The sequence below is a fragment of the Onychostoma macrolepis genome, chromosome 11 (genome assembly GCF_012432095.1).
Source record: "Onychostoma macrolepis isolate SWU-2019 chromosome 11, ASM1243209v1, whole genome shotgun sequence".
In the NCBI taxonomy this organism is placed as follows: Eukaryota; Metazoa; Chordata; class Actinopteri; order Cypriniformes; family Cyprinidae; genus Onychostoma; species Onychostoma macrolepis.
This window is the reverse complement of record NC_081165.1, coordinates 25,276,701-25,303,764: the sequence shown is the minus strand read 5'-3', so window position 1 is coordinate 25,303,764 and position 27,064 is coordinate 25,276,701. Positions and strand designations below refer to the sequence as shown.

Sequence of the window (27,064 nt, the reverse complement as noted above, 5' to 3'; positions counted from 1 at the left end):
TTAAATTCGTTTATACATTAACATTATTTTCATGCTTATTTTTGTCCCCTGATTTTTCCTGTTCTTGTTCTACATCTACAAGGCCTGGTTTGACAGACTGTATTGATTAGTTAATGACTTATACAGCAGTACTGTAACTGCAGGGTGTCTATTACAGTCTCTCTCTCTGTTTTATCTCCTGTTAAAAATAGATGTTGGCAACTGTAGGCCAGGGGAGGGAGAGCAGATTAAAACCCTAAAAAGGGCTCCTAAGACTCCGACTTCAGCATCCTTTTGGAAGTCGCTTCTACTTGTAGAAAAAAAAGATTAAAAAGTACTTGTCTTGACATCAACCCAAGGCTTTTTAAAATATTCACAAACCGAAGCATCTTTCAGAATTGTGCCAAGGGCAAAAAGAGAACCGAATTTGAGCCCAAAGTTGCTGTCGTTGTAGAAAATGAGCTTCTGTCCTTCTGAAGTTAGTGAGAACGTACACAAGGCTACAACTTCCCGATGCCGATCCCGCTGAGGTTGCGCTTCCAGGTAAAATCAGTTTTACCCTATTTGTATGTCTCAAGAGTCATTGAATCAATTAAAAAGAAAAAAAATGAACATTTGCCCCTCTTAAACTAAATCTGTTGTCTTGTTCTCTTTCAGTCGGTAAAATGGTCTGAAAATTGAGGTAAATGCTATATATAGTCTTAAGAGTATCCTTACATGGGGCGGCTGAGTGAAGGCATTCCCTAAGTGAGTGCATTATTTTTGTTCCATCAGCAGGAGCTTTCCAACTGCTCTCAGGCTGCTCTTCCAACACTCAAAGCTCTTCTTTTCTCTTGGGGTAAGTGCAGCTTTATTTTATTAAACTGTTAACAGATAACTATTGGGAGACGTACGCTTCCCAGATGATCATATTGGGTGTATTTTGCACACGTGACTTTGATTGAACATTGATATTATTGAATATTGAAAGACTCTGGTGCCTAGAGCTGAAGTGATTGTGGACTCGAGGTCATTACAAAATGTTTCGAGTCTTCCATATCTTGATATTAGATTTAGTTCCAAATGAGTTGCAGGTCTACTTTTAAGTGCTTTTCAGAGTTCGTTTAACTGCACAAATCCTGTAGTTTGTTGGTTTCCACATGAGACCTTATGGTCGTAGCAGCCTGTCGCATTATGTGCGGGTCAAAGGTCAAATCTAAGGGCTTTTGCTCAGATTCTTTTGCTGCCGCTTGGATTTTTGTAGCTCTGAGGTCAGCTTTTCACTTTCTGCCTGTAATGCGATGCACTTTGAGCTCATGGAGCTGCTGATGGGCTGGAATGTGAGGAGAGGCGGTTTTGGTGCTAGTTTACAATAACCAGAAGCTAAAGTAAAAACTGACTCTGGGAATATACAGCATCTGATATTACACTGATTCAGTTCAGGAGTGTATGTATGTTTATAAGGTGATTTATTTTAGTAGGTCGGAGTCATTCTATATTTGTTGGTGTATTACATGTATCATTGCTAACCATGATCAACCAATATTACTTAAAAATAGATGTGTGCCATATTCATATTTAACATTCTTAATTGTATATTTTGCCCAGCATCAATTATTTTTAGAGATGATTTAGACTGCACAATGAGTCTCGGTGTGGTCTAAAGGTCTTTTTCAGAGTGTTCCCGACATGCCTGCGAAGGGCGTTACATTTTATCGGCAGGAGCAAACGCAACATCAAAGCTCAAAACATGTTGTCCAGCACTCAAGGTATGGGATGCGGTTGCATTGAATTCGATTGGCCGAGCATATGGATAGCTTTGGCTTGAATTTGGCTGAGCAGGCCAGAAGATCTGTCCTTAAACACACAGCAGCGTCTGCTTATGCTAATACCGCTCTCTTTGTTGCTTCCTAAGAGACCCGAAGGTCAGTTGACCTGATTGGAGCCTCAGTTTAAAGATGTATATGCAAAGCTACTGTGTGCTGTGAACAGACTCAACATTACGTAATACATCAGTGGTGAGAAAGGAGAAAATACTGCATCGCATACTGTAGGAAAATATGATATAAGGCATGACGCTCAAGCTTTTTGGCTGTCAAGAAAGAAAGTGGTTTGTATTGACATTTAAGGTGAAGAGTATTGGGGGAATTCAGAATTGCTTCAGTGTGGAGACGGTTTCATTTAGGTTAACAAGCATGAATAAATCAGCTTTTCCCAAGCCTTGCTATACGTTAGAGGACTGATTTTGTTGCTCTAATCAATGTTTGAGATTTTGCAATAGACAGGAGAATCTGGATCCAGACAGCATATTGTACTTAGGATTAATAGTCATTTAAATCACCATTTGAATGATATTTTTAAACATTTCTGGGATCATAATTTGTTTTGTATTGAAGACACAATCGTAGTTGTTGGTCAGGTTTTTCTAAAGCTTTGCTGGCTCTGCTGACTGAAACATGCTGTTTAGCATCTGTTTATTTGCATTTTTGCATTCATGCATTTAACAGTTGTTGTTTTTTCTTTTCAAAGTGACTTGAAAAAGAGGAGGAACAAACAACTTATTCATTCACTAATTAATTAAGAACTTATTAACCATCTAAAGTGGTTTAAGTACACATTTTAAAACAATAAATAATATACTTATTTCCATAATAGATACTTATTTCTATTAATATACAAAAAGAATATACTGTAAGTGCAAACTGAATTCTATGTTTCCCGACACTTAAATGCATATTAATTAGAATTAAAATTAAAAGAATTTATAGTTTGAAAATGATGGTAAAAACAATTAGTTTTTTTAAACCACTTGGGTATAAAGGCTCTTAGGTATAGGACATAAAGGCATCTTTATATGTAATTTCATGATTACTCGTATTTTTTTAATGTGTTTAAAGTGTACTGCCGAATGTACTGACAAGCATTTATGGCAAACTAAAACATACTTTATTATTATCATTTCTATTGAATCTTGTATGTCATGTATTTAATTCTATTTCTAATTACACATTTGTAGTAATGATGAAGTTGCAATTTAGTCAATTTATATTTACATTTATATAACTTTAAATGTAATATCAAATAACACACTACAGTTAAAATAATAATCAAGTGCTATAAGTATTAGTGCTGTCAAACGATTAATCGCGATTAATCACATCCAAAATAAGTTTTTGTTTACATAATACATGTGTGTATACTGTATATATTTATTATGTATATATAAATACAAACAAACACATGCATGTATATATTTAAGAAAATATGTTATGTTTATATATTAAATAAAGAATATAAATGTATATACATGTAAATATTTTCAAAATATATACAATATTTATATTTATAAATATACACAGTACACATACATATGTATGTAAACAAAAACTTTTATTTTGGATGCGATTAATCGCGATTAATCATTTGACACCACTAATATGTATATTTAAAGTTTATTAAAACAATGATTTAAACTGTAAGTTAAACTTTATTACAAAGTACACATTTTTAAAAATTATGAAAGTGTACTTCTACACAAGTTAATTTGGTGCAAAACTGAATTTAATTTGCAGAATTAAGCAATTTAAACAGAATTAATCATTAACAATGACACATTATAGAGTAATACTGAAAAAAAAAAAAAAAACAGAGCAGGTTAAAATACTTTGTTAGCTTTTGCCAGCCAAATATGGTTTCCTGATCAGGCTGGCTTTGTTTTATTAGTTTTAAATCAGTTTACGCACTTGCCACTCCAATTTTAAGCAATAATAACCACTGTACAGTAAATCCACAATATACAATGTACTACTGTAACCATGCAATTGATCCTTCAGAAGGTGAAATTCTAACTTTCACACAACAGCACAAAGTGTGAAATGTAACAAACTGCTGTCACACGATGCAAACATGACTCAAACACTGTTCTGATGTGTACGACAGGAAATCAAGCTCTCGGGTAGTGAAGAAGGAGCAGGTCCAGGCCTCCGAGGCTATGGCGGAACAAGCCTACACAGTGCCAGCCTTCAGGGAGAGGTGAGATTTTATTGGCTCCTGCATCTATTACAGTTCAGAGGGCTATTTAAAGACAGTGTAAGAGAAACCCTGAAGCCCTCTTCCATATTTACAGATGACGAAAATGATAATGCCACTGTACTCTTAAGACTAAACCTGTGCATTTTGGAATATAAATGTTCATTTTTGTGTCCGCAGGGCTCCTGAAGGCATGCAGGAGTATCAGAGAATGGCGGCTCACTTTGGAAGAGATTTGGTTCAGCTGCAGCAGGAGCTGCACAGGATGAAAGTGGCCACAAAGGAGCAAGTGGACAATATTGAGATTACTAGAGAGGTGAACATCATCTTAAAAATCTCTCCTCATTTACTCACCCTCGTGTTGTTGTTATTTCAAATCTGATGGCTTTTTTCTTCTGTGCTGCACAATAGAAGATATTTTTAAGTGTTGTATATTTTGTCCATACAATGAAGTTCAAAGAAAGCAGTCATTTTCCTGTATTTTAACAGGTGAAGGGAATGATGCCTTTGAGGAAGGATTATCCTGTTGAGATTCCCAAAGCACCGGACTTCCTGATCAGTCTGAGAGCTCACACTGTGTGGGAAAAGACTCCCGTTAAGCTGTTCTGCACCGTCTCTGGCCAACCCAACCCTATTGTCAAATGGTTTGATTCTATTTTATATTCCAAAACCTTCGTATAACCTGCTTTAGTAATGATTTTAATGAAACATTTGGCTGTAAATTGTTAGTAAAACTATGCTTAAATGAATTGTCACATGCATTTATTCTGCTCATGCTTCATTCATGAGGTCCTTTATGAGTTTTCTGTCTCTGCTGTGGTTTTACTCTCACTAATTTGGTTCAAATTAAGCATAACTGTATGGTATTTCTCTGTATTGGCAGGTATAGGAATAATGTTGCCATTGAACCCTTGAGTGCTCCTGGAAAGTATAAAATTGAGAACAAGTACGGTGTTCACAGTCTGATTATTAGCAGGTAAGACCTCAAAAACCCTCAGTTTACAGCCTCTAGTAGTTTCCTTGTTCCATTTTAAATTTAGAGTTGCTAACAATTAAACAACACCTCAAGTTTCGCTTTATTGCACATTGACTGTACCTAAATGAATTAGCTACGCATTTTCAAGAGAACTTAGCTTCAATATTTACTCACCCTTATGTCTTTCAAAACCCATTTGATTGTCTTTCTTTCATGGAACACAAAGAGAGATATTGCGAAGAATGCCCAAGCTGCTCTCTTCCATATAAAAATGGTGACCTGTAGAAAATTATTATTATTATTATTATTTATTTTTTTTACCATAAATTTAACAGGATATTTTTTAGAATGTGAGTGGTGACCACAGCTGTGAAGGAAATTTTTCAAGGCCACATTGTCAGTGACTAATTATTTAAATTTCTATCTTTTCCTCTCACAAAGATATGATATCATCTGATTTGATTTAGCTTACAAAGCATTCAGACTACTTTTATGGTGCTTTTGGTCTGTTTTTGAAGAAAATGGACAAAAAGCCTCCTGGCCTCCATTCACTTTCACTCTTTGGAAGAGTGCAATTCTCCATTTTCCATCTGTAATGGTCTGCGAAAATGAATGAAGTACTTGTGAGAGCGACACTTTCCAATTTAGTCCCAGTGAGGTTCATCTTGAAGAAGTCTCAGCTGTTGGTTCTGCTCAACTTAGCTATGCGTCATTCGATCCTGGAACGCCTGACGCCGTGAAGTCTCACAGCCGCCATTACAGTAGCACCTCTCAGAGATCCCAGGCCGTCGCAGTGGCCGCTGCTTGGGCTGACCAGACGCTCATTCATTCTCAGAAAAGCTTGTTATATGTTTTCCTACAGCTCTCAGAGAGAAATCAAGCAATGCAAATACAAAAGAAAATTGGTGTACTGGTCAGGACAAACATCTCTTTTGCATTGCAAAGGAAAAGGAGTGGCTCTAAAATAGTCCACAGGGACTGAAGGTCACATTTCGGTGCTCTATTCTCACTCCTTCAAGGACAGCACAGCATGTCTGAGTCCAACACACTGCTGTCGTGTGAGATCATGTTCTGGATGCAGAGTCTCTCCGCTCATACCAAACAGTTCTTGAAAGAGGTGTGAGGAATAGAGAGTATGTTTCCACCCTGTTAACTAGCCAAATGACCACTGGCGGATAGTGAAACAAATGTTTTGTCTCACCTTTAAACCTGAAGTGTGTCATTTTTCCATTGTGATATTTTCTCCTTTCCCAGTTTAATATGCACAGGCAGTTGACCCTTCACTGGGAGTTTGATTGACAGTCGATCTGACCAATCATAACGCTGAATCTGCCATTATTGTCTGACAAACAAACCAGACTGGAGAGTAGATTAACGTCGGTGGACTTAAACTTGAAAAATAGAGTGTACTGACGTCTTTACGCGGTGGAAACAAGATACCTTCTGATGTTCATTCAAGTTTATTTCATGCTATAACTAGTAAAGTTCACGTGCCTCTTGAACTGAGGCGCTACAGCAATCTATCATGACACAAAACAAAATTTATTGTTTGAATTTCTTAAAAAATGAAAAAATTTGAAAGCTGAGACTTTGTTTCATGCCTAAAGTAACCTGCTCTGGCACGTTGTCTGTGTCCTATTTGTTCCGCGATGTTCACTGTGTGAGAACATGATGTGTGGCGTGAGAGCACCATGGTTTGTGGGACATAGCAACAGAAATGAAGGGGGGGTGGGTCTTTGCGAAGGGTCAATTGTAAGATAATTTAGTCAAAAAGTGTAAACACTGGATCTCTTGTGCTTTTAAAATATTACTGTTTCTTTGAACATTCCGACCAGCCCAGTATATGGCAACAGTGGCTCAACCAATGACATGAATTAGGGGTGGGCTATTGGTTTGAATCACCAATGGCAGACAGGGGGAGTGTTCAGGGAAACTTTTTTGAACACAGTCATTATTTTCAATTTTGATCACAATGGGCCCTTTTCATCGTAAATCCTCAAAGCATCGTAAATCCTCAAAAGTTTAAAATATATATATATGTACTAATGCTGTCAAACGATTAATCGCGATTAATCGCATCCAAAGTAATAGTTTTTGTTTACATAATATATGTACATGTGTTCTGTGTATATTTATTATTTATATATAAATACACACACATGCATGTATATATTTCAGAAGAATAGGTTTTGTTTATATATTAAATATATTTATTATAATATAAATTATATGAATATAAATATAGACATGTAAATACATGTAAATATTTTCAAAATATATACTGTATGTGTGTGTCTTTATATAAACATAATAAATATACAAAGAACACACACATATATTATGCAAAAAAACTTTTATTTTGGATGTTATTAATCGTTTGACAGCACTAATATGTACATTTATAACACTATACTTTTATATATATCACCTTTGTTTCTAGTGCAGTGTCTATGGGAGGAATGGTAAATTTGATATCGTTCTCTCCTCTGACTGCCGTTATCAGTCTCTCTCATTTTTATTTCCTTTGATTAAAAGTCGTGAAAACACTATTGTAGAGTTTTTATCTTTCACTATCTGAGCAAATGGGAATGCAAAAAATATATTTGTGGTACTCTCCCATTCACTGCTTTCAAAGTTTACCCAACTATGACGACTTCCGCTGCTGAGAAACCTGGAAATGTGAAAAACGTCTATAGTGGCCCCCCATCCATACAAGTCAGTGGTCACTGAAATGGTTTGGTTATAAATATTCTTTGAAATATCAACATTTTCTTTTGTGTTTCATGGAAGACAGCAAGCCATACAATGATGGGTTTGAAACAACACGAGTAAATGATGACAGAATTTGAATTTTTGGGTTAACTAATCTGAGTCCATATGACCTCTATAATCTATAATATTAATTTTGAATGGCACCAAAGATAATTCTTTATATTTCTGGTTTATTTACATTGTGAAATTGTGTTGTTTGATTGCAGATGTGCAGTTACTGATTCTGGAGTGTACAGTGCTGTGGCAACCAGTCCGCATGGAAAGGCCACTTCCAAGGCTACTGTCTGCGTCAGGAGTGAGTGTGTCTTCTTTTCTCCTCATCTTTTCTCTTCTCTTTTGGTCTTTTAGTAATTTGCCTTGCTTGTCTTTCCTTGTAGGGCCACTAGGGGGAGGAGAGCTCTCCCATCTGCCAGGGCAAGGTGAGATGGAGCTTGCGTTTGGCTGAGGCCCAGGTCTGAAGGACCTTACTTGAGATCATGAGCCATAAATATCTGTTCTGTTCCAAACTGAAAGCCTTGATAAGACATGGAAACAATGTCACATTTTTCCCAGGGTTCATTTGTGCTTGTAAACAGAAGGTAGTGTGGTAAACACCTCCTAGAGTTGTCCATATACAAACAACATGTGTTCATAGTTACTGCATCCTTAGTTATTCTCATGGATTCTCAAATGACTTGAAGAACTGTGTTGTGGAAAAATAATGAACAGAACAAATTGCCTTTTTTGTGTGAAAGTTAATATGAAATATAATAAATATGAAATATGAAGACAACAAGCTTTACATCTTGGGGATTTAAGTAAATGAAGTATGGTTGATACATATAAATAAATGTAAAAATAAACAAACAAACAAATAAAATCTAAATGCAATCAAATATATTAAAATAAATAAATTCATTAAAAATAATAATAATAATAATTTTTAAAATTAAATAAAATTAAAAACAAATAAAATATATGAAAAGTAACAAACAAACTAATTTCTTTTAAAAATATGATTACCATGAAAAACCACAGAAATTAATAAAAGTTATTTAAAATAGATTATATCATCTTATAATAAAATATTTAAAAGTCATGCAAATATCTATTTTTTGCAGCTTTAAAATATTTCATATAGTTTAGGAATTTGTCATTGTGTTTTTTGGGGGAGTTTTTCAAGGCAACGCAAAAGTTTTATAAACCAATTCAAAAGCATTGAAGCAGCTTATAATAAAATCTTAAAATATTTAAAAGTCATCTATTGTTTTTTTTTTTGCAGCTTTAAAATATTTCATATAGGTTAGGATTTATCTTTATGAGTGCAGTCTCTATAATTATAATACCCAACAATCACGAAAAACAGTCATGGAAATTCATTATGGTAAACTAAAGAAATAAATAAGAGGATTTAATACAAAAACATTAGCTAAACATATTTTACACAATCAAATGGTTTGGTTTATTGGTATGGTGCATACCTGACCCATGGGTGGTCATGGGTTTAAATTGTGTTTCCTTTAGCTCCTCTGTTCGGCATTCATCCCAGCAAGCTTGAGGTGACCCTGCTGGAGTCATTTGGAGTGACGTTTGGTACCGAAGGAGGGTTTGTTAGTCTGGTGGCCAACATGGTGGTGGTGCCTGATCTGCCAAACCTGCCACCCGAGGCCACGTGGTACAGAGATGGTGAGAGGCTGCATTTCTCATTCAGTTTAGAAGCACTGAAAAAGGTCAACTGATACTAACACACTTTGTATTTGTGTGTGTGTAGATACTTTGCTAATGCCATCCAGGTGGGCTGAGATGTCTATTGGTGGTGGGGTCGCCAAGCTCACACTTCCTCACCTGAACAAGGATGATGAGGGTCTTTACACGCTTCGCATTTGGACCAAGAATGGAACTACTGAACACAGCGCTTACCTGTTTGTTAAAGGTACAGCATATGTGATGCATAATCTAACAATTACTAAAATAACTGGGAGGGGGACATGGTTGTGGGAAAAAACATGAGATTGGAGGAATAATTACAATAAAATTTGTGTTGCGTTTACCTTGCCCTGCGAAACAAAGATTTGTGAGCAGACATATTGAAACATTGGTTCTGGAGAGCTATTACATTTAGTCTAACACTTAAATGAAAAAGCAATATAATTGCTTTTTTGATACATCCATGAAATTACATATATATATATATATATATATTTGAATATGTCTGTATTTGTTTCACAGATGCCACTCCCACAGTGGCCGGGGCCCCTGGAGCCCCCATGGATGTTAAAGCCTCTGATGTCAACGCAGATTACGTCCTGGTCTCCTGGAAACCTCCAAACACCACCCATGAGGCTCCCATCACTGGATACTTTGTGGACAGGTGAAATTGCGAGTTACAAAATCAGAATTGTGAGATTTAAACTTGCAATTTTGAGAAATAACGACGGAATTGAGAGATATGAACTCGCAAGTCTGACTTTTCTTCTCAGAATTGCGAGTTTATATCTCACAATTCTGACTTAATAACTTGCAACTGCGTATTATAAAGTCAGACTGGTGAAGTATAAACTCATGAAGTATAAACTATAAAAAGTATAAAATATTAGAATTCTGATTAGAATTCAGAATTGCGAGTTTGTATCATGAAATTATGAGATTAAAAAAATCTCAGGAGCCTTTTTTATTTTTTTATTCAGTTGCAGAAATGGGCATACATTTTTGTTATTTAGATAAATAATTAAGCACAAAAAAAGACATGTTGGACATATATTTTAAATAATCTTACGTACATCTTGCATCTTGCAGACGCAAGTCAGGAACTAAGGACTGGGTCCAGTGCAATGACTCCCCTGTGAAAGTGTGTAAGCTGCCCGTCCACGGCCTGACCGAGGGGGCTTCCTATCACTTCAGAGTGAGGGCTGTGAACAAAGATGGCATCAGTCTGCCTTCCAGGATGTCTTCTGGAGTGACTGCTGCAGAAGTGGAGAGCGATGTGGAAGGTAGGACTAAAAACACAGCAGATAAAGACATCTTGTGCTAAAACAGAACCAGTATAACCCACGTGATTTAACTGAGCTGTTATAATAAACTGAAGCAAAATGCGAGCTTGCATCAATAGCAAAAAAAAAACGCTTCTTCAAGCTCCAGACAACTCTGGCTTCAGTCACAGTAAGTGTACAGCAGTGTTATGCTTTTCCTCCTTAGATGCTCAGTTATGTTTTATTAAAGAGAATATTCTCACAGGTGTGATCCAAGTGCCTTTAATACTTTCTTTTCGGTGTTATTTCAAATTTCAAATTCAATATATGTCTTTAGAGTCACATTTGAAATACACATTTCAGGTAAGTTGTACACAGAAGCTTAAAGGCATCTGTACTGGTGATCTTAAAAACAGTCCGGTGTTTAATATTTTTAAATGGAATCACCTAACCTGATGGGAAATTAAAGTATTATGTTTATGTATTGTGAAACAGTGATTAAAATCGAAGGGAAATATGACATTGCGATCCGACAGGAGGAACTGCAAGGAGGTACATTCGGTTTCAGATTTCACTGAGCCATTAATATCATCTTTCTCCATCCTTTCAATCCAACCAACTGCATGCTGTCTCTGTCAAATTACAACTTAACACTTAATCCATTTTGTCATTCATTCGTTCCATCTAGTAAAACATCAAGGGTTAAACAAAAACCTTGATTTTTGAAAATTTACCTTTCATTTTTAAGGAAGACAACTCTTCCTTGTGTATTACATTAAAAATATGTATGTATGTGACCATTGTAACCAAGAATAAAGATAAACCATGGCATATCCATGGACCTTTAAACCTTCAAATTCATATGAATGGAAGGTGGCCGGTAACTAATCAAGTTTTTCTTCATTTTTAATCACCTGTTTGGCTTCATTTTAAGTAGTCCTGACTTCAAATTAATTTTAAAAGTAAAGATATTACATGTCATCTCCCAAAGGCCATGTAAACCGCATATAAAATAAAATATATAATTAGAAAAGAAATAGTAATAGTTTCTAAATGAATTGCAGCATGACTTCCAAAAGTATTTCATGTCAGCTACTCAGACTGGTCTGACATCAAGAGCAAAAATGAATAAATAGTATAAATAATAATAATTTAGGGTAGATAAGATTACATATTAAGTGGGAACTGGCTAACCAGCTAACCAATAATTCTCCAAGGCCGATTTAATACCATCCCTGCATTTAACCCAAAACGTGTGTTCCTCAGACTGAATTTAACCAGCAAATAAATGAGTGAAATAATCTGTTAATTAAAACCACCTAAGTTAAACAAATCTCAAAGTATTAAAATGTTATTGTTGTTGTTTTTTCTGCAGTGTGCTCTAAATCCTAAAATTTAATTTACCAGGATATGACTACCTGAATTTTTGGCTACTATTTATTTTTTTATAAAATTACTTTCACAGAATATTCTGAGGAATGGTAATCAATACAATATACTGTATGCCTTTCAGTTCTTTCTCTAACGTAGCTTTGTTTTTGTTTTGGTTTTTGCCAAAAATTCATGTTGTCTCAACACATTAGTACTAAGTTACTAACACGCTGCAAATAAGAGTGTATATGTAAAGTAGATGATGTTAAAAGTGTAATTTTATATATAAACATCTGATTTATTCCTGTTTAGTGTATGTAACAATACCAGGTCCACCCACCAATGTGCATGCTACAGAAATAAACAAAACATACATTGTTCTGAGCTGGACACCACCTAGCCCTCGTGGACGGGCACCTGTGTGGTACCTCATTGAGAAGGTGTGTGTGCACTTTTTATCTGTAAAAATAAACGTTTTTCCTCATATAATGCTTAAAATCTATTAAATACGAATAAATAATGTTAATTTCTTAATCTTAATAGTTTTCAGAAAACTAGTTGTCATGAAAATCAAGGAAGTCAATGAATTTATACATAAAAATGCTGTAATCTAAACTTACTAAAGTCTTTAATTGTGCTTTAAATGTAATACATTATCAATGTAATAATGTGATTTAATTTTACAGCGCCAGACATCATATTTGGTAAAAAGGTTGTTTTTCCCATAATTCCTGGGTTTTTAAAGGGGAAACTCTCCATGACTTAGTGTGTAGGTGACAGTCACGTCTGGCAGAGAGTCAACACTGCGGTCCAGCTACGATCTCCCCGTTACCCTGTTTACGATATGGAGGACCAGAAATCTTACCGTTTCCGCGTAATCACTGTCAACAAGTATGGCTCAAGTGAGCCGTCAGAGCCCACAGCACCCATCCAAAAGGTGGACCCTTATGGTAAGAAGGCTCTAAACTGGCAAACTGCAACTTAACAGTCCTGCTGTTGTGGTTGTTTAACTATCAGATGCCAAACTATGTGATATGAGATGTCCAGAAGGTGTGCAAAAACTCCTACAAATGCTTCCATGCTGTATTTTGCAGGTGTTGTGTTGAATATTGGTATGTATGTTTATGTTACCACAGCCTTCTGCTTTGCGAAAAGGAAATCACTTAGCTCGCTAAAAGTCTGAAATATCACAACAGTCTTAAATGCTTTTCCACTCCACGAGATCTTTGACACTTTGTTGTTGTTTGGCTCACATTTATTGTGTTTTAGTCCCACCTCAGCCCACATCCATCCACCGTAACATGTTCACTTGCAGCACGGTAGACTTCCACTCCCAGTTAAACCTGTGAAAATATCTCTGAAAATTGGGTTTTTGGTTTGTGCAGGTGTCCCCTCTGCCCCAGGACAGGTGATTGCTTCCAGAAACACTAAAACGTCTGCTTTTGTGCAATGGGAGGCCCCGAAACATACTAACAACCTCATGGGTTACTATGTGGATGCCTCTCTGGTCGGCTCCAAGAAATGGTTCCCTTGTAACCACAGGCCTTACAAACACACCAGGTAAAATGTGTACAAAAACATCCAGATTTAGTTTAACTTTGTCACAATAGTCGCTTGAGAAGTTAGAGGTTGGTTTACATTGTGCTTGACTGTCTGGATTTACATTTGTCAGGTTTGTGGTCCATGGTTTGGTCCCCGGAGATACGTACGTGTTCCGTGTGCAAGCCGTGAATGCTTACGGATTGAGCGAAGAATCACAGGAATCCGCTCCTCTCTTCATTGATGCTGCTCTTTGTACGTATACAACTATGCTGACTTCTATAGCAATGTTACAAAGGTTATAAAGGGAAGGGAGGTTAGGATAAGACAATTAGTTTACCAAAATGGTGATTTATCGTTGTTTTAAAGGCACACTAAATTGTTTGTTTGTTTGTTTGTTTAACTGGCCTGTATACAGCGGTGGTCTTGTAGTTTATATTGACACCTACTGGTGTGGATGTATTATCCAAACATTGTCAGTTGCATATGCAAAAATATGCAAATGTATCCAATAATAGAGAGTATAAATAGTAAAATATTCAAGGTGTAAGAATAGTAGGAATATTAAAGTAGCATATTAAAGGTGCACTAAATAAGTCTTGTAGTTTATACTGACACCTACTGGCATGGATGTATTATCATGCAAAAACAAACATTGACAGTAGGAGATTCAAAAATAGGCAAATCTAAAAGACGTACAATTTCTCATTTAACATTTAAATAAAGCTCTGTGTTGTTGCCATAAACATTTGTGTTATCTTATACAGTTGGGGCAGTGGAGTATGGTATGTATGTAATATATTTCCATTTATAAAGTGATTTAGCACTGATATTTACACACAAGCCTAATGAAATCAGTTCTAAAGTAAAGTCACATCAGTGTGAGATACACTTATTGTAGGCACGTTTAATTCTTGGCTGTTTGTGAATTTGTGTATGCTAGTGCATCTATAACCAATCACTGAATCTCATGTCACAGTCAGGGGCGGACTTAACATATAAGCGAGGTAAGCAGCCGCTTAGGGCCCCAGAAATTCTGATATTGGCAAAACATATTTGCAGTATTGAGCAATGTACCCAATCACAGACATATCTGTTGGTTTCTTGAATGCAATGACCAGAATCTTTAAAGGGGACCTATTATGCCCCTTTTACAAGATGTAAAATAAGTCTCCGATGTCCCCAGAGCATATATGTGAAATTTTAGCTCAGAATAACCCACAGATAAATTTTTATAGCTTGTTAAAATTGCCACTTTTAGCATATGAGCCCAGATGCGCTGATTTTGAGTATGTTGCTTTAAATGAAAATGAGCTGTTGCTCCCGGAGAAGAGGGCGGAGATTCAGGAGCTCAAGCGCCCAGTAGCCCCTCACTGCAGAACAAAAGATCCAGGAGGCGGGGTTGGATCCACATCCAGGGGGTGGAGATTGGTAGGTTTAGGGGTGAGGATGGGTGGGTTTAGGGATCAGGGGGTGGAGACGGGTAGGATTAGGTAAATGTAAGGTGGGAGGAGTTGGATCTAGATCCAACCACACCCCCTGGATCTTGTGTTCTGCAGTGAGGACCATCTCCAAGCGCCGGCATTAGCAGTGCTATCCTTTGCAAATAAACATTCCACTATTAGTACAAGCCTGTTATCTTTACAGAAAACATACTCTGTTTCAAAGTCAGTCATCTGATTATATTGTGCATAATAAATTTGCGGTTATGAATTATAATAATAATAATAATTCCTTACATTTATATAGCGCTTTTCTAGGCACTCAAAGCGCTTTACATTGTTGGGGGGGTTCTCCTCATCCACCACCAGTGTGCAGCATCCACCTGGATGATGCGACGGCAGCCATAGTGCGCCAGAACGCCCACCACACACCAGTTTACTGGTGGAGAGGAGACAGAGTGATGAAGCCAATCAGCAGATTTGGGGATTGTTAGGAGGCCATGATGGTCAGAGGCCAATGGGCGAATTTGGCCAGGATGCCGAGATCACACCTCTACTCTTTTCGAAAGACATCCTGGGATTTTTAATGACCACAGAGAGTCAGGACCTCGGTTTAACGTCTCATCCGAAGGACGGTGCTTTTTACAGTATAGTGTCCCCATCACTATACTGGGGCACTAAGACCCACACGGACCACAGGGTGAGCACCCCCTGCTGGCCTCACTAGCACCTCTTCCAGCAGCAACCTAGTTTTCCCAGGAGGTCTCCCATCCAGGTTCCCACCCCACCAGGCTCAACCCTGCTTAGCTTCAGTGAGTAACCAGTCTTGGGCTACAGGGTGACATGGCTGCCGGATTACACAGACGGGGAGCACGGCAGGATAAAAATAACAACATAACTGGTCTCATGCTATCATAACTTTATAAGTCCCACTTCTGATTATGAACTCGACTCTCATTGCTTTCATATGCAACTTTCAACTACCACATTCCTATTCACGATCATTCTGGTAGCATTTAAAGGCAGCATCAGTGAAAACAGGCAGAGACCATGATAGCTTTAGCAATTAGCCTTACAGAGTGCCAAGAAGTAGGGATTGCCGGGAAACAAATCGAAAATATAATCCATTATTAGCAAAAAAATAGCAAAACGTCATTGCATTCGTGCATTTATATGAGTGTTTGGACACCTTCAGAACACTTGGAAAATGGAATGAGTTGCATGGGATAATTTTATGTTTGTAAAAAGATTAAAAAGTTTACAATTTATGAAATGTACAAGTGCAAGCATTTTTTTTTCTTTGATAATGTCTTCTTTCGTGATCCCAAAAAAAAAAAAAATGGCTTTAGAACAGCATCAGGTTGACTAATTACTGGTTGTGAAGGGATAAATAAACTATAAAGTATGAGGGCGAGCGAGCAAAATAATGGTCAGGTGTAAAAGACCTAGATAGTTATTGTGTTGGGGCCCCATACCTGAAAATTTCGCCCCTGAAAAGTCCGCCCCTGGTCACAGTCAATGATTTAATCTTGCACCTGTTTTTTATTCGATCCACAATGGCTCTAGTCACTCATAATGTATGTGATTGTCAGAACTGTTATCCATCTCGCTGAACGTTTTTCCCTCTGTCTCACATGATCAGCTACTCCCTCTGCCCCATACGGCATCAGTCTGCTGAACTGTAATGGATCCTCCATGACCCTGGCCTGGAAACGCCCCAAAAACACAGGCGGCTCTAAGATCACATCTTACTACCTGGACAAGCGTGAGGCGGGATCAGTCGACTGGAAGGAGGTTAGCCCCAACCCGGCTGTCCACAGGACCTTCACGGTACGCTCTCCATGAATATATTTCTTAAAATCTATTCAAGAACTTATTTGAAATATATCTTTATCTTTGGATTTTAAAAAAATTACTCTAAATGTGTACCGTTGTTGTGTGTTTTCTGGATTTATCTGTATTTTTAACATCTGGATCCAGGTGGAGAATCTGACCAGTGGAGTTTTCTACGAGTTCAAGGTTCAGGCTGCTAACTTGGCCGGAGTTGGCCTGCCATCTGAGCCTAGCAAAGCTTTCGCCTGTGAGGCCTGGACAATGGCTGAACCTGGTCAGTACCCTGTTTACTGTCAGCATAAAGCAAAAGACCTAGAGCCAGTTTTAATAAACAGGGCAAATTAGCACGAGAGTGCAATTCCAAAACAGCACCGATGGGTGTGGAAATTTCTGCAGGTAATTCACTAACAATGTGCAAATTAAAGAACACAGGTGCAACATCTCATTTACATATCGACCAGTGCAATACACCAAGCGCAGTGTAAATTAGCATAGTCGCAAATAAAGAAATAAAGTAGCCACAGTACATTGAAAAGAACCGAATCCAGCAACAATAATTGCAGCCATTTCAAGCGCAAAATAGTTTAAGACATGCTTTTTTGGACGTTAAATAATGGCGCAAATACCAGTAATTTAACGAGCGCAAACGTTAGCAAATCTCGTTGTGTGATTCATTTGAACACTCCCATAAGTTTTGCGTCCAAAAGGGAAACACAAATGCAAATGCATATTCAATAAGGTCTTTGGTAAATCCGGACAGTAGTATTTTAAAGCCAAAAGACAGTTTGCGCTGGCGCAAGCTGTTAGTAAAACGGGCCCCTGGAATCTAAAGGTGAAAAAATAATAACTGCACTGAAATTAACATCAACAGCTCCTGTCATCGTTATTCATATACAGCGTTGGAAATGTAATAGGTTACAGATTATTTAAGATGTAATAAGTAATGTAACTATTTCATTTACTTTATTAAAGTAATGTAACAGATTACATTTAATTACTTTTTTAGATTTCTAATGAATGTTTTCAACTGTTAACCATTTTGAGACATTGAAAGCAGGCAGGGTTAACCTTACAGTAAGACTCAACACTGATCATTGTCAGACTTTCAAAATCCTTCTTCACATGAATTTTAAAGCACAGCCACCACAAAATTAAACTTCAGCACATCTTTTTACTTTGAGATCATTCTGAGGTTAAATACAGATTTAAAATCATAACAAGAAACCGTTTAATAGCTATGATACTGTTTTTGAAATCAAATCTTTGCATAGCTATGACAGGAAACACTGGCATATGGGAACAATGCCTTGGGAAAAGCAGTTCATCTTAAAAAATAAACATATACATAAACGCAAATGGGAAATAAAACCGTTAAGCATGTGTCCTATTATGTGTCCTTAACTCCTGAAAGATTGGTGTTTTGTGTTTTAAAGCAGTCAATGCAATATGGGAAAGAAATTAATCATATCTGCATGTGTGTGAAAATATTCAGATGTAACCCTGTTTGTAATCATTAACATTTTCATAAGTAACTGTAACGGATTACAGTTACATTTATTTTGTAATTAAATTATGTAACTCTGTTACATGTAACTAACTTCCCAACACTGTTCATATATGAAGGTTGCACAGCAGAAAATACCATCTTGTCTAAATTCATAATTCCTCTCTTTGTTATCAGGCCCAGTGTATGACATTAGTTTCTGGGAGGTGCGTGACACCTCTGTCCTGGTGCAGTGGAAGCCTCCTGTGTACGGCGGAGATTGTCCCATCACTGGCTACTTTGTGGACATGGCAAAGAAGGGCTCATCAGATTTTGCCGCTGTGAATGCTGAGCCAATTGGGCATTGCTACTTGAAGGTGTCACACAAAACCCCTCATTTTGTTACAAAACTCTGTTGATAGGAACATGTATGTGATATGTGAAATACATATTCAGATGTTTATACACTGATCTGTAGGTGGCTGGACTAGAGACTGGAGCGTCATATGTGTTCAGAGTGCGGGCTGTGAATGCTAAAGGTGTTGGAAAAGCCTCAGAAGTGTCCGATCCCGTATGTGCGAAAGCACTACCAGGTAACTGCAATACTGTATTATTAACAACTGTAAGCACTCATTAACAATAGGGCTGCAACAAACGATTTAGATTTTTTTGTAAATTGGATTAATTTAACGATTACCGATAATTTAACGATTAACAATTATTTCACAGATTAATCAGTAGGCTTTGTTCTATTATTCAGCTTTTACAATTAGTGAAAATATTGAGTTACACATTCTAACTAATAAATAAATTAAGGCAATCACTTCAGCTTTTGAAAATTTCAAACAATTATTTTACAATTGTGACCCTGGACCACAAAACCAGTCTTAAGTGTCAATTTTTCGAAATTGATATTTATACATCATCTGAAAGCTGAAAGCTGATGTCAAATCGGACAATATTTGACCAAGATACATCTATTTGAAAGTCTGGAATCTGAGGGTGCAAAAAAAAAATCACAATATTGAGAAAATCGCATTTAAAGTTGTCCAAATGAAGTTCTTAGCAATGCATATTAGTAATAAAAAATTAAGTTTTGATATATTTACAGTAAGAAATTTACAAAATATCTTCATGGAACATGATCTTTACTTAATATACTAATGATTTTTGGCATAAAATAAAATTGGATAATTTTGACCCATACAATGTATTTTTGGCTATTGCTACAAATATACCCCAGTGACTTAAGACTGGTTTTGTGGTCCAGGGTCACAACTGTAAAAATAGTTATACAATAATTTTTTTACAATAATAATAGTAAGTGATAAGGCATTTTATTTTTGGATAAATTATTTTATTCAAAACATTAGCTCTCTTATAACACCTTATAGTGTTATAATAATCAAAATTGTACAGAGCTAGATAAAGCTTTAATCTATACAAACGAAACTATCACTTTAATTTAATAGTGTTTATTTATTTATTTATTTATTTTTGCATTCACTAATAAAAAGATTTTATCTTTAGTTTGCTCCACAATGGACAGCTGCTTTATAACAGGAAATCAAGTTGTAATTCTAACTGAAAGCGTTACTGACATAGTTATTTTTTTCATACTGTAAATCTGCTTGCTTTTAATCAATCTATTGTATAAAGCACTATATAAATAAACATGACGTGACTTGAGTGCCGATTGAGTGCCACAGCTAATGCAAACATATACACATCGCTATGATTAGATGCTTTCTTAACTGCTGTTTTCTCACCGTTGTTTGTTTTTTTCATTATTGAGAAGAAAGCACCCAACACACGGCTGCCCTTACATTCCAGCTCTCATTAGTGCCGTGTTTTTCTTCTTCTCTTGACTTGCATCCGGGAGTGCTGAATTACAGTTTTGCACTACAGCTCCATATTGGTCAAACCGCCTTATTGCAGGCCCTTACATTAGGTCAGATGACTGTTCGATGACAGAAATATTTGTTGACAATTCTTTTTTGATAATGTTGACTAATCATTTCAGCCCTAATCCACATCCATTCTTTAACATATAAAAGTTTTGTTCCAAACCTGTCTTTCTTTCTTGCTTGGAACATAAAAGATGTTTAGCAGGATGCCCGAGCTGCTGTTTCCCGTACAGTGAAAGCAAATAGGGTCACCTTTCATTGAATGGCAAAAAGTGGATTATGATAGATAAAACTCCTTATTTTGATATTATTTTGCATTATTTTTAAGGTACAAAGGAGATTGCATGTGGTGTGGATGAAGAAACCGGAGACATTTTCTTAAACTTTGAAGCTTGTGAAGTTTCCGAGACCTCTAAGTTCACATGGTCAAAGTCCTACAAAGAAATCACTGAATCAAGCAGGGTCTCCATCACGTCCTCTGGAAGACAGTATGTCTGATCTGTGTGGATTTTGTCATTTATTCAACACGATCTCATGAGAATTTTTAAGTATTGTAAAAACGTATGATTTGTGGGTAAAATATCACCACCAAGGTCAAAAGATTGTACACAAATGTACAAATGAGATTCATATGAAATTGCAATCGGTTTATCAAATTGTAAAATACTTACAAATTGTCATGAGACTGTGCTGCATATATTACATTATTATGTAATAAAGATCTGTAGCAAAGTGCTATAAATCAACGAGCTGCGGTGTGTTCTGTCAAGGTCTAAGCTGACATTTGTAAACGCTGAGGAGGAGGATTTGGGCGTCTACTCTGTCGCGGTGACTGACACAGATGGAGTTTCTTCCAGTTACTCCGTCAATAAAGAAGGTCAGAGATTGGGTTTAAATTTCTCTTTCTTTATTTACTTATGAAGAAGTTCAATTAATATGATACCTGTTTTCTTTTACAGAGCTCAAGAAAATGCAGGAGCTGAGCTACAACATCAAACATCCCAGTGAGTTGCCTGTGGATTGTTCATGAATGTTTTTGGTCGTCATTTCTTGAGAATCTAAGAATGATTTGTTGTTTAAATGAATAACTTTTTACTTTTTTTTTTTTTATCAGTTGTTCCACTGAAGACGGAGCTGAATTATGAGATTCTGGAGAAGGGTCATGTGCGGTTCTGGGTGCAGGCGCTGAAGTTGTCCTCTTCTGTCAACTACAGGTTCATCGTCAACGATAAAGCCATCACGAGTGCTGAGGTACGAACCAGCACTTCACTGCTCCAAAACAACTGATTTACAATCAATTATAATATTAATATATCAATTAACAATATATATCAATTATAATAAATAATAAAAACTACAAATAATTAATACACTTAGGCTAGTATTATTAATATTGTTGCTGTTGTTTACAAATAATTATATATTTACAAATAATAACCAAAATGTTTTATTATTTATTAGTTTAATTTACTGTTTTTTATTATTTAAAAATTAATTCTAATTAATAATAATAATAATAATTGAAATGTACATTTTACACAAATAACTAATAAAAATAGACATCATCATCATCATCATTATTATTATTTACAAATAATTATCAAAATCAGCCAGTTATTATTTATTATTATTAATTATTGTTTTATTATTATTTAAAAATCAATTATAATAAATAATCAAAATGATTAATACGATTAGGCTATTATTATGATTAATATTGTTGTTATTGTTGATCTTTACAAACAATTATATATTTACAAATAATAAACAAAATTAGTTATTATTTATTAGTTTTATTCACTATTTTTATTGAATTATATAAAAAAATTTAAATATAATTTTTAAACAAATAATTATTCATTAGTTTTATTTACTTTTTTTTCATTTAATTGTATAAAAAATAAAAAATAAAACAAATAATTAATAAAAACAGGCAATTGTTGACATTATTATTAGTAGTAGAAGTAGTAGTATCATTAAAGTCACAATTAAAACCCTTGGTAAAAAATGATTGCACTGTGTGTTTAGGGTTGCAAAATCAGCCATGATGTTTCTACTGGAATCATCCAGATGACTATTGAGCACTTCACCAAGGCCAATGAAGGCACTTACACCATTCAGATCCACGATGGCAAGGCCAAAAGCCAAAGCTCACTGGTTCTTGTGGGAGACGGTAAGGGCTTAACAGTGTCTAAAAGTAAAAGTCCAGTCACAATGCTGTTGTGGGATAAGTACAGAACTATAAAAACTCTGTGAGCAAATGTTCTTTGTATTTTTCTAATCTTAGTATTCAAAGTTGCTCTGAAGGAAGCTGAGTTCCAGAGAAAAGAGCACATCAGAAAACAAGGTTTGTGAAGCAACGTAAATACCACAAAAAGTGACAAACTCGTACCCCATATTGTCAGTATTGATTGTAATATGTGGCCAATTTTCATTTATTAATCTGTTACATTATTCTGGTTCTCTCAGGCCCTCACTTCTCAGAATACCTGTCTTTCCATGTGACGGATGAATGCACAGTGATGCTTGTGTGCAAGGTAAATACAACCCAGCATTTTAAGGACTATTTAACATCGATAGCAGAGTCTCATATCATTATCCTTGCCATATGTCTACACTGTAGCTGGCCAATGTGAAGAAAGAGACAACATTTACCTGGTTTAAAGAGGATGCAGAAATTACTGTTGATGTTCCACCAAACCCAATGTCTGGATCTTGCTCTCTTCCAATCCCCATGGTATGATAACCGGCGCTTCAGAGATCAAACTTTAGAAAGCATTAACATAAATGCAGCAGCCTATTAATAAATGCAACATTTAGCTTACTTTGTTTTTATTGTAACTATTTTCTGTTCCAACAGTTCTCCAGAAAAGACCAGGGAATTTACAAAGCTGTACTGGGTGATGACCGTGGAAAAGACACTTCTGTCTATGATATTTCTGGCCAAGGTAACGACATGTATTTCATTACTATATATGTGTGTGTTATATATAGCCAGCTGTTTAAAGGTTTGTGGTCGCAAAGATAGTAATTTTATGCAGCAGCGACACATTAAATTGATCAAAAGTGGCAGGACAGACTTTTACATTGTTTTCATAGAAATATCATGCAGCACAGCTGTTTTCAACATAAGAAGAAATGCTTCTTGATCAGCATATTACACTGCAAAAAAATGATTTTCTCTCTTGTTTCCAACCAAAATATCTAAAAATTCTTAAATCAAGAAGGATTTTCTAGACAAGTAAAAATGATTGTCTTGTTTTCAGAAAAAAGTCAAAATTAAGAGAGTTTTTGCTTGAAACAAACAAAAGAATCTGCCAATGGAGTAAGCAAAATAATCTTATTTCAAACAGAAAACTAAATTATTTTGCTTATCCCAATCAAAAAAACTCTCTTAATTTTGACATTTTTGACAATCATTTTTACTTGTCTAGAAAATCCTTCTTGATTTAAGAATTTTTAGATATTTTGGCTGGAAACAAGACAGAAAATCTAAGTAAGAAAAGCATTTTTTGCCGTGTAGAATGATTTGTGATCACTAAAGGTCATTGCACACCGAGTCCGAAATTTTCGCACGTTAATAAATAAATACGACCTCGCGTTGTGTCAATCACGTTTACACACTGCCTCCGAGACTTTCGTCCTTCATAAAAAAATTCGGATCAGGTTCGATTTTCGCATGCATTTATAGGAAAGGATGAGGAATACGAAAAAACGGAAAAACGCACTCAAAACTTTTGGACTCAGTGTGCAATGACCTGGATTAACGGCTACTGAAAATTCAGCTTTGCATCACAGTAATAAATTACATTTTAAAATGTATTAAAATAGAAAACAGATATTTTAAATTGTGATAATCTTTCACAATATTACTGTTTTTACTGTTTTTTTTGGTCAAATAAATGCCACCTTGGTGAGCATAAGATTCCCCAAACGTTTAAGTAGTAGTGTATTTATAGACACACTATAATTAAAAAAGAAAAAACTATATGTAAACACTATTTGTCATGATTATTAATTTCTTTTTTTCAGTGTTTGAGGATATCATCAACGCCATTGCCGGTATTGCTGGTATGTTGGTTACTCTCTTCTGATTTTATGAACTGGCTGAAATCATTAGATTCACTTCCATTTTTCAGATCCATTTAAAACTAGTATTACTATTGTAGTTTGAATGTTTTGTGTGTTTCGTTACAGGTTCCTCTGCCTCTGAATTGGTTCTTCAGTGCACACCAGAGGGTATCAGACTGCAATGCTACATGAAGTACTACACAGAGGAGATGAAAACTAGCTGGTTTCATAGGTACATTCACATAAAGAGAGGCCAACCATATACAAATCAGATGATAATGGAATTATATGAGGCGTTATATGATAATATAAGCTTGAGATCAGAACAGGAGTATGTGTTGGGTTTGGCGGGTTGTAGTCAAAGTGAGTGACTTTCTTTTGGTGTTCTGGCTGCAGGGAGAGTAAGATCTCCTCCTCAGAGAAGATGAGAATCGGAGGCACATCTGAGATGGCTTGGATGCAGATCTGTGAGCCCACAGATAAGGAAAAGGGTCATTATACCATTGAGGTTCATGATGGGAAAAAATCACACTCTCGCACCTTTGACCTTTCTGGACAAGGCAAGTGGAAGCTGGATTGCTGAATGCTGTTGGTCAGAATTTGGCATAAAAATAAACATTAACTAGATTAAAAATTCTATATGCATACAAATATTTGAATACACATGTTCTGTGATTAATATTTTTGAGGAGCATAAAGTGAAAAATGGAAGGGTTATAAAACTTATCAAATAATGGGGAAAAAAACTTTTTCTCCAAAATTAAAACCAAAACTGGCACATGTGTTTTTATGATTTTGTGGGGTTTTTTTTCATTTCCTTTGTCACAGAAACATTTATTTGTCGTGGACTCTTTTATAATGTGTTACTTACTTCTTGTAATGTGTTCCTTCATTCTAACAGCATACACTGATGCATATGCAGAGTTCCAGAGACTTAAGTAAGACAATCTCCATCGCTTCAGTGTGTTTTTTGTTTAGTTTTTTTCTTAAAGGGATAATTCACCCAAAAAATGAAAGTTCTTTAATTACTCACCCTCATGTCGTTCCAAACCCATAAGACCTTTGTCCATCTCACACAAATTAAGACATTTTTTATGAAATCCAAGAGTTTTCTGGACCTCCATAAACTACAAGCAAACAGGGTCATAAAGTTCTCTAATTTCATCAGAAATACCTTAATTAATTTTTGTTTTGAATATGAACAAAGTTCTTACAGTTTGGAACGACATGAGGGTGAGCAATTAATCACAGAATTGTCATTTTTGGGTGAACTCTCCCTTTAAGAATCAGCTCAAAAATAGAGCCAAACACTCATATTTTCTCTCTTTCTCTCTTTCTTTCATCAGAGCTGCTGCCTTTGCTGAGAAGAGTGAGTATTTCCGAGAACTGCTCAAATGCAACATTAATAGGGCTCTAATCCGGTTCATATTCATGCATACTTGAACTCAGACAGTATAATGGAGTGTAAAGCTTTGTACAATGAAAATAATCTCATTAAATCAGCTTAGGAATGTGTACAGATGCCAGAATTATGACCCAAATTTTCATACAAATGGAAGTAACCTATTTATTATTAAATCAGTGTCATTTTTACTAAAAACTATTCATTCTTTTGATTTACTTAAGTTGGAAATAGTGTCCAAATGTGTTATATGAACTATTTGCGTTCTGTAGATCGTGGTAGAGTGGTAGGTGGCCTGCCAGATGTTGTCACCATTATGGAAAAGAAGGTAGTGTATCTTTTAATTTTCCCACATGAGGTGTTCATATATGATGGATTGATTCATAGTACATCTGCACATACTTTGTGACCTTTCACCTCTGCAGAGCCTGAGTCTTACTTGCACAGTGTGGGGTGACCCCAGCCCAGAGGTCACCTGGTTTAAGAACGAGCAGGAAGTTGTGTCCAACGACTCCTACAAGATCACCTTCGAGGGTGGCAAGTTCGCCAGCCTCACTATCAATAGTGTGCACGTGGAAGATTCTGGAAAGTACAGCATCAATGTACGGAACAAGTATGGAGGTGAATTCGTGGAGATCACAGTCAGCGTCTACAAGCAAGGCGAAGAGATCCCAGAGCCCAAACTGGGACAGATGTCCAAGCCCGTCGCTACCCCCAAGCCAGCTACTCCCGCTCCACAGTCTGCAAAGACCCCAACTCCTGCGCCCTCCGTGAAGTCCCCAACCCCTACTCCACCTCCGTCTGTGAAATCTCCCACTCCAACTCCAGCTCCTAAATCACCCACCCCACCCAGATCCATGAGATCCCCCACCCCACCAAGATCCATGAGATCCCCCACCCCTACTAAGAAGTAACTAGTAAACTATGGCTAATAGAATCTGAAGATACATGAAGTATTGATAGAGTTGATGTATAGTCTGAAGATGATCTGTTTTAGTTTGCTGCAGTAGTCTCCAAATCTGGATCTGTCACTGGTACAGCTGCGAGGTTAAACACACATACAGTAAAATATCTGAGGGAAGAGTCCTTTAAGATCAGCTTCAGACTCCAATGTACCAGTTTTCATCTCTGAAATAGAGTAAAAAAAAATAGGAAGATTGTGTTTTATGTATTGCTTTCGCAGCCAAACGATAAGAAAGTTGCTGAAGTGCTGTTGGGCCGGTCAAAATCATCACAAAGGCCACCACTGTCTACTCTGTCTTTGTTCTGTACCCTCCAAATGCTTGTTGGTGCCAATAAAAATCAGCCGTCTCCTCTCTGGAGTGGACCTTCA

At 36.3% G+C, this 27,064-nt stretch overlaps 1 protein-coding gene across 6 annotated transcripts; it reads left to right on the top strand.

The window, feature by feature from the left end:
• Positions 1-252: 252 nt before the first annotated feature.
• Positions 253-27,064, top strand: myom2a (myomesin 2a). Of its 6 annotated transcripts, none has more exons than XM_058791779.1 (41): positions 253-522; positions 637-661; positions 757-817; positions 1,625-1,727; positions 3,898-3,990; positions 4,168-4,303; positions 4,477-4,631; positions 4,871-4,963; positions 7,942-8,030; positions 8,113-8,154; positions 9,239-9,400; positions 9,486-9,647; positions 9,944-10,085; positions 10,511-10,704; positions 11,179-11,235; positions 12,367-12,494; positions 12,821-13,004; positions 13,149-13,166; positions 13,440-13,614; positions 13,727-13,848; positions 14,361-14,378; positions 16,678-16,865; positions 17,016-17,142; positions 18,550-18,728; positions 18,830-18,944; positions 20,587-20,746; positions 21,029-21,135; positions 21,218-21,262; positions 21,373-21,509; positions 22,287-22,431; positions 22,546-22,605; positions 22,728-22,795; positions 22,882-22,995; positions 23,119-23,206; positions 24,291-24,329; positions 24,456-24,561; positions 24,726-24,889; positions 25,231-25,267; positions 25,676-25,698; positions 26,004-26,059; positions 26,157-27,064. In XM_058791779.1, exons 4-41 carry the CDS (start codon positions 1,648-1,650, stop codon positions 26,643-26,645), a joined length of 4,497 nt encoding a protein of 1,498 aa, XP_058647762.1. In that variant the 5' UTR covers positions 253-522; positions 637-661; positions 757-817; positions 1,625-1,647; the 3' UTR covers positions 26,646-27,064. The 6 variants fall into 6 exon arrangements, with proteins under 6 accessions (XP_058647762.1, XP_058647761.1, XP_058647765.1 ...); XM_058791778.1 differs by having other exon boundaries at positions 754-817; XM_058791782.1 differs by lacking the exon at positions 1,625-1,727.

Excerpts from the sequence above, each read along its gene's own strand:
- myom2a (XM_058791779.1), top strand. The coding sequence starts at position 1,648 with ATGCCTGCGAAGGGCGTTACATTTTATCGGCAGGAGCAAACGCAACAT. Across the intron at positions 10,705-11,178 it reads AGTGGAGAGCGATGTGGAAG|TGATTAAAATCGAAGGGAAA; the intron begins GTAGGACTAAAA and ends ATTGTGAAACAG. Across the intron at positions 18,945-20,586 it reads ATGTGCGAAAGCACTACCAG|GTACAAAGGAGATTGCATGT; the intron begins GTAACTGCAATA and ends ATTATTTTTAAG.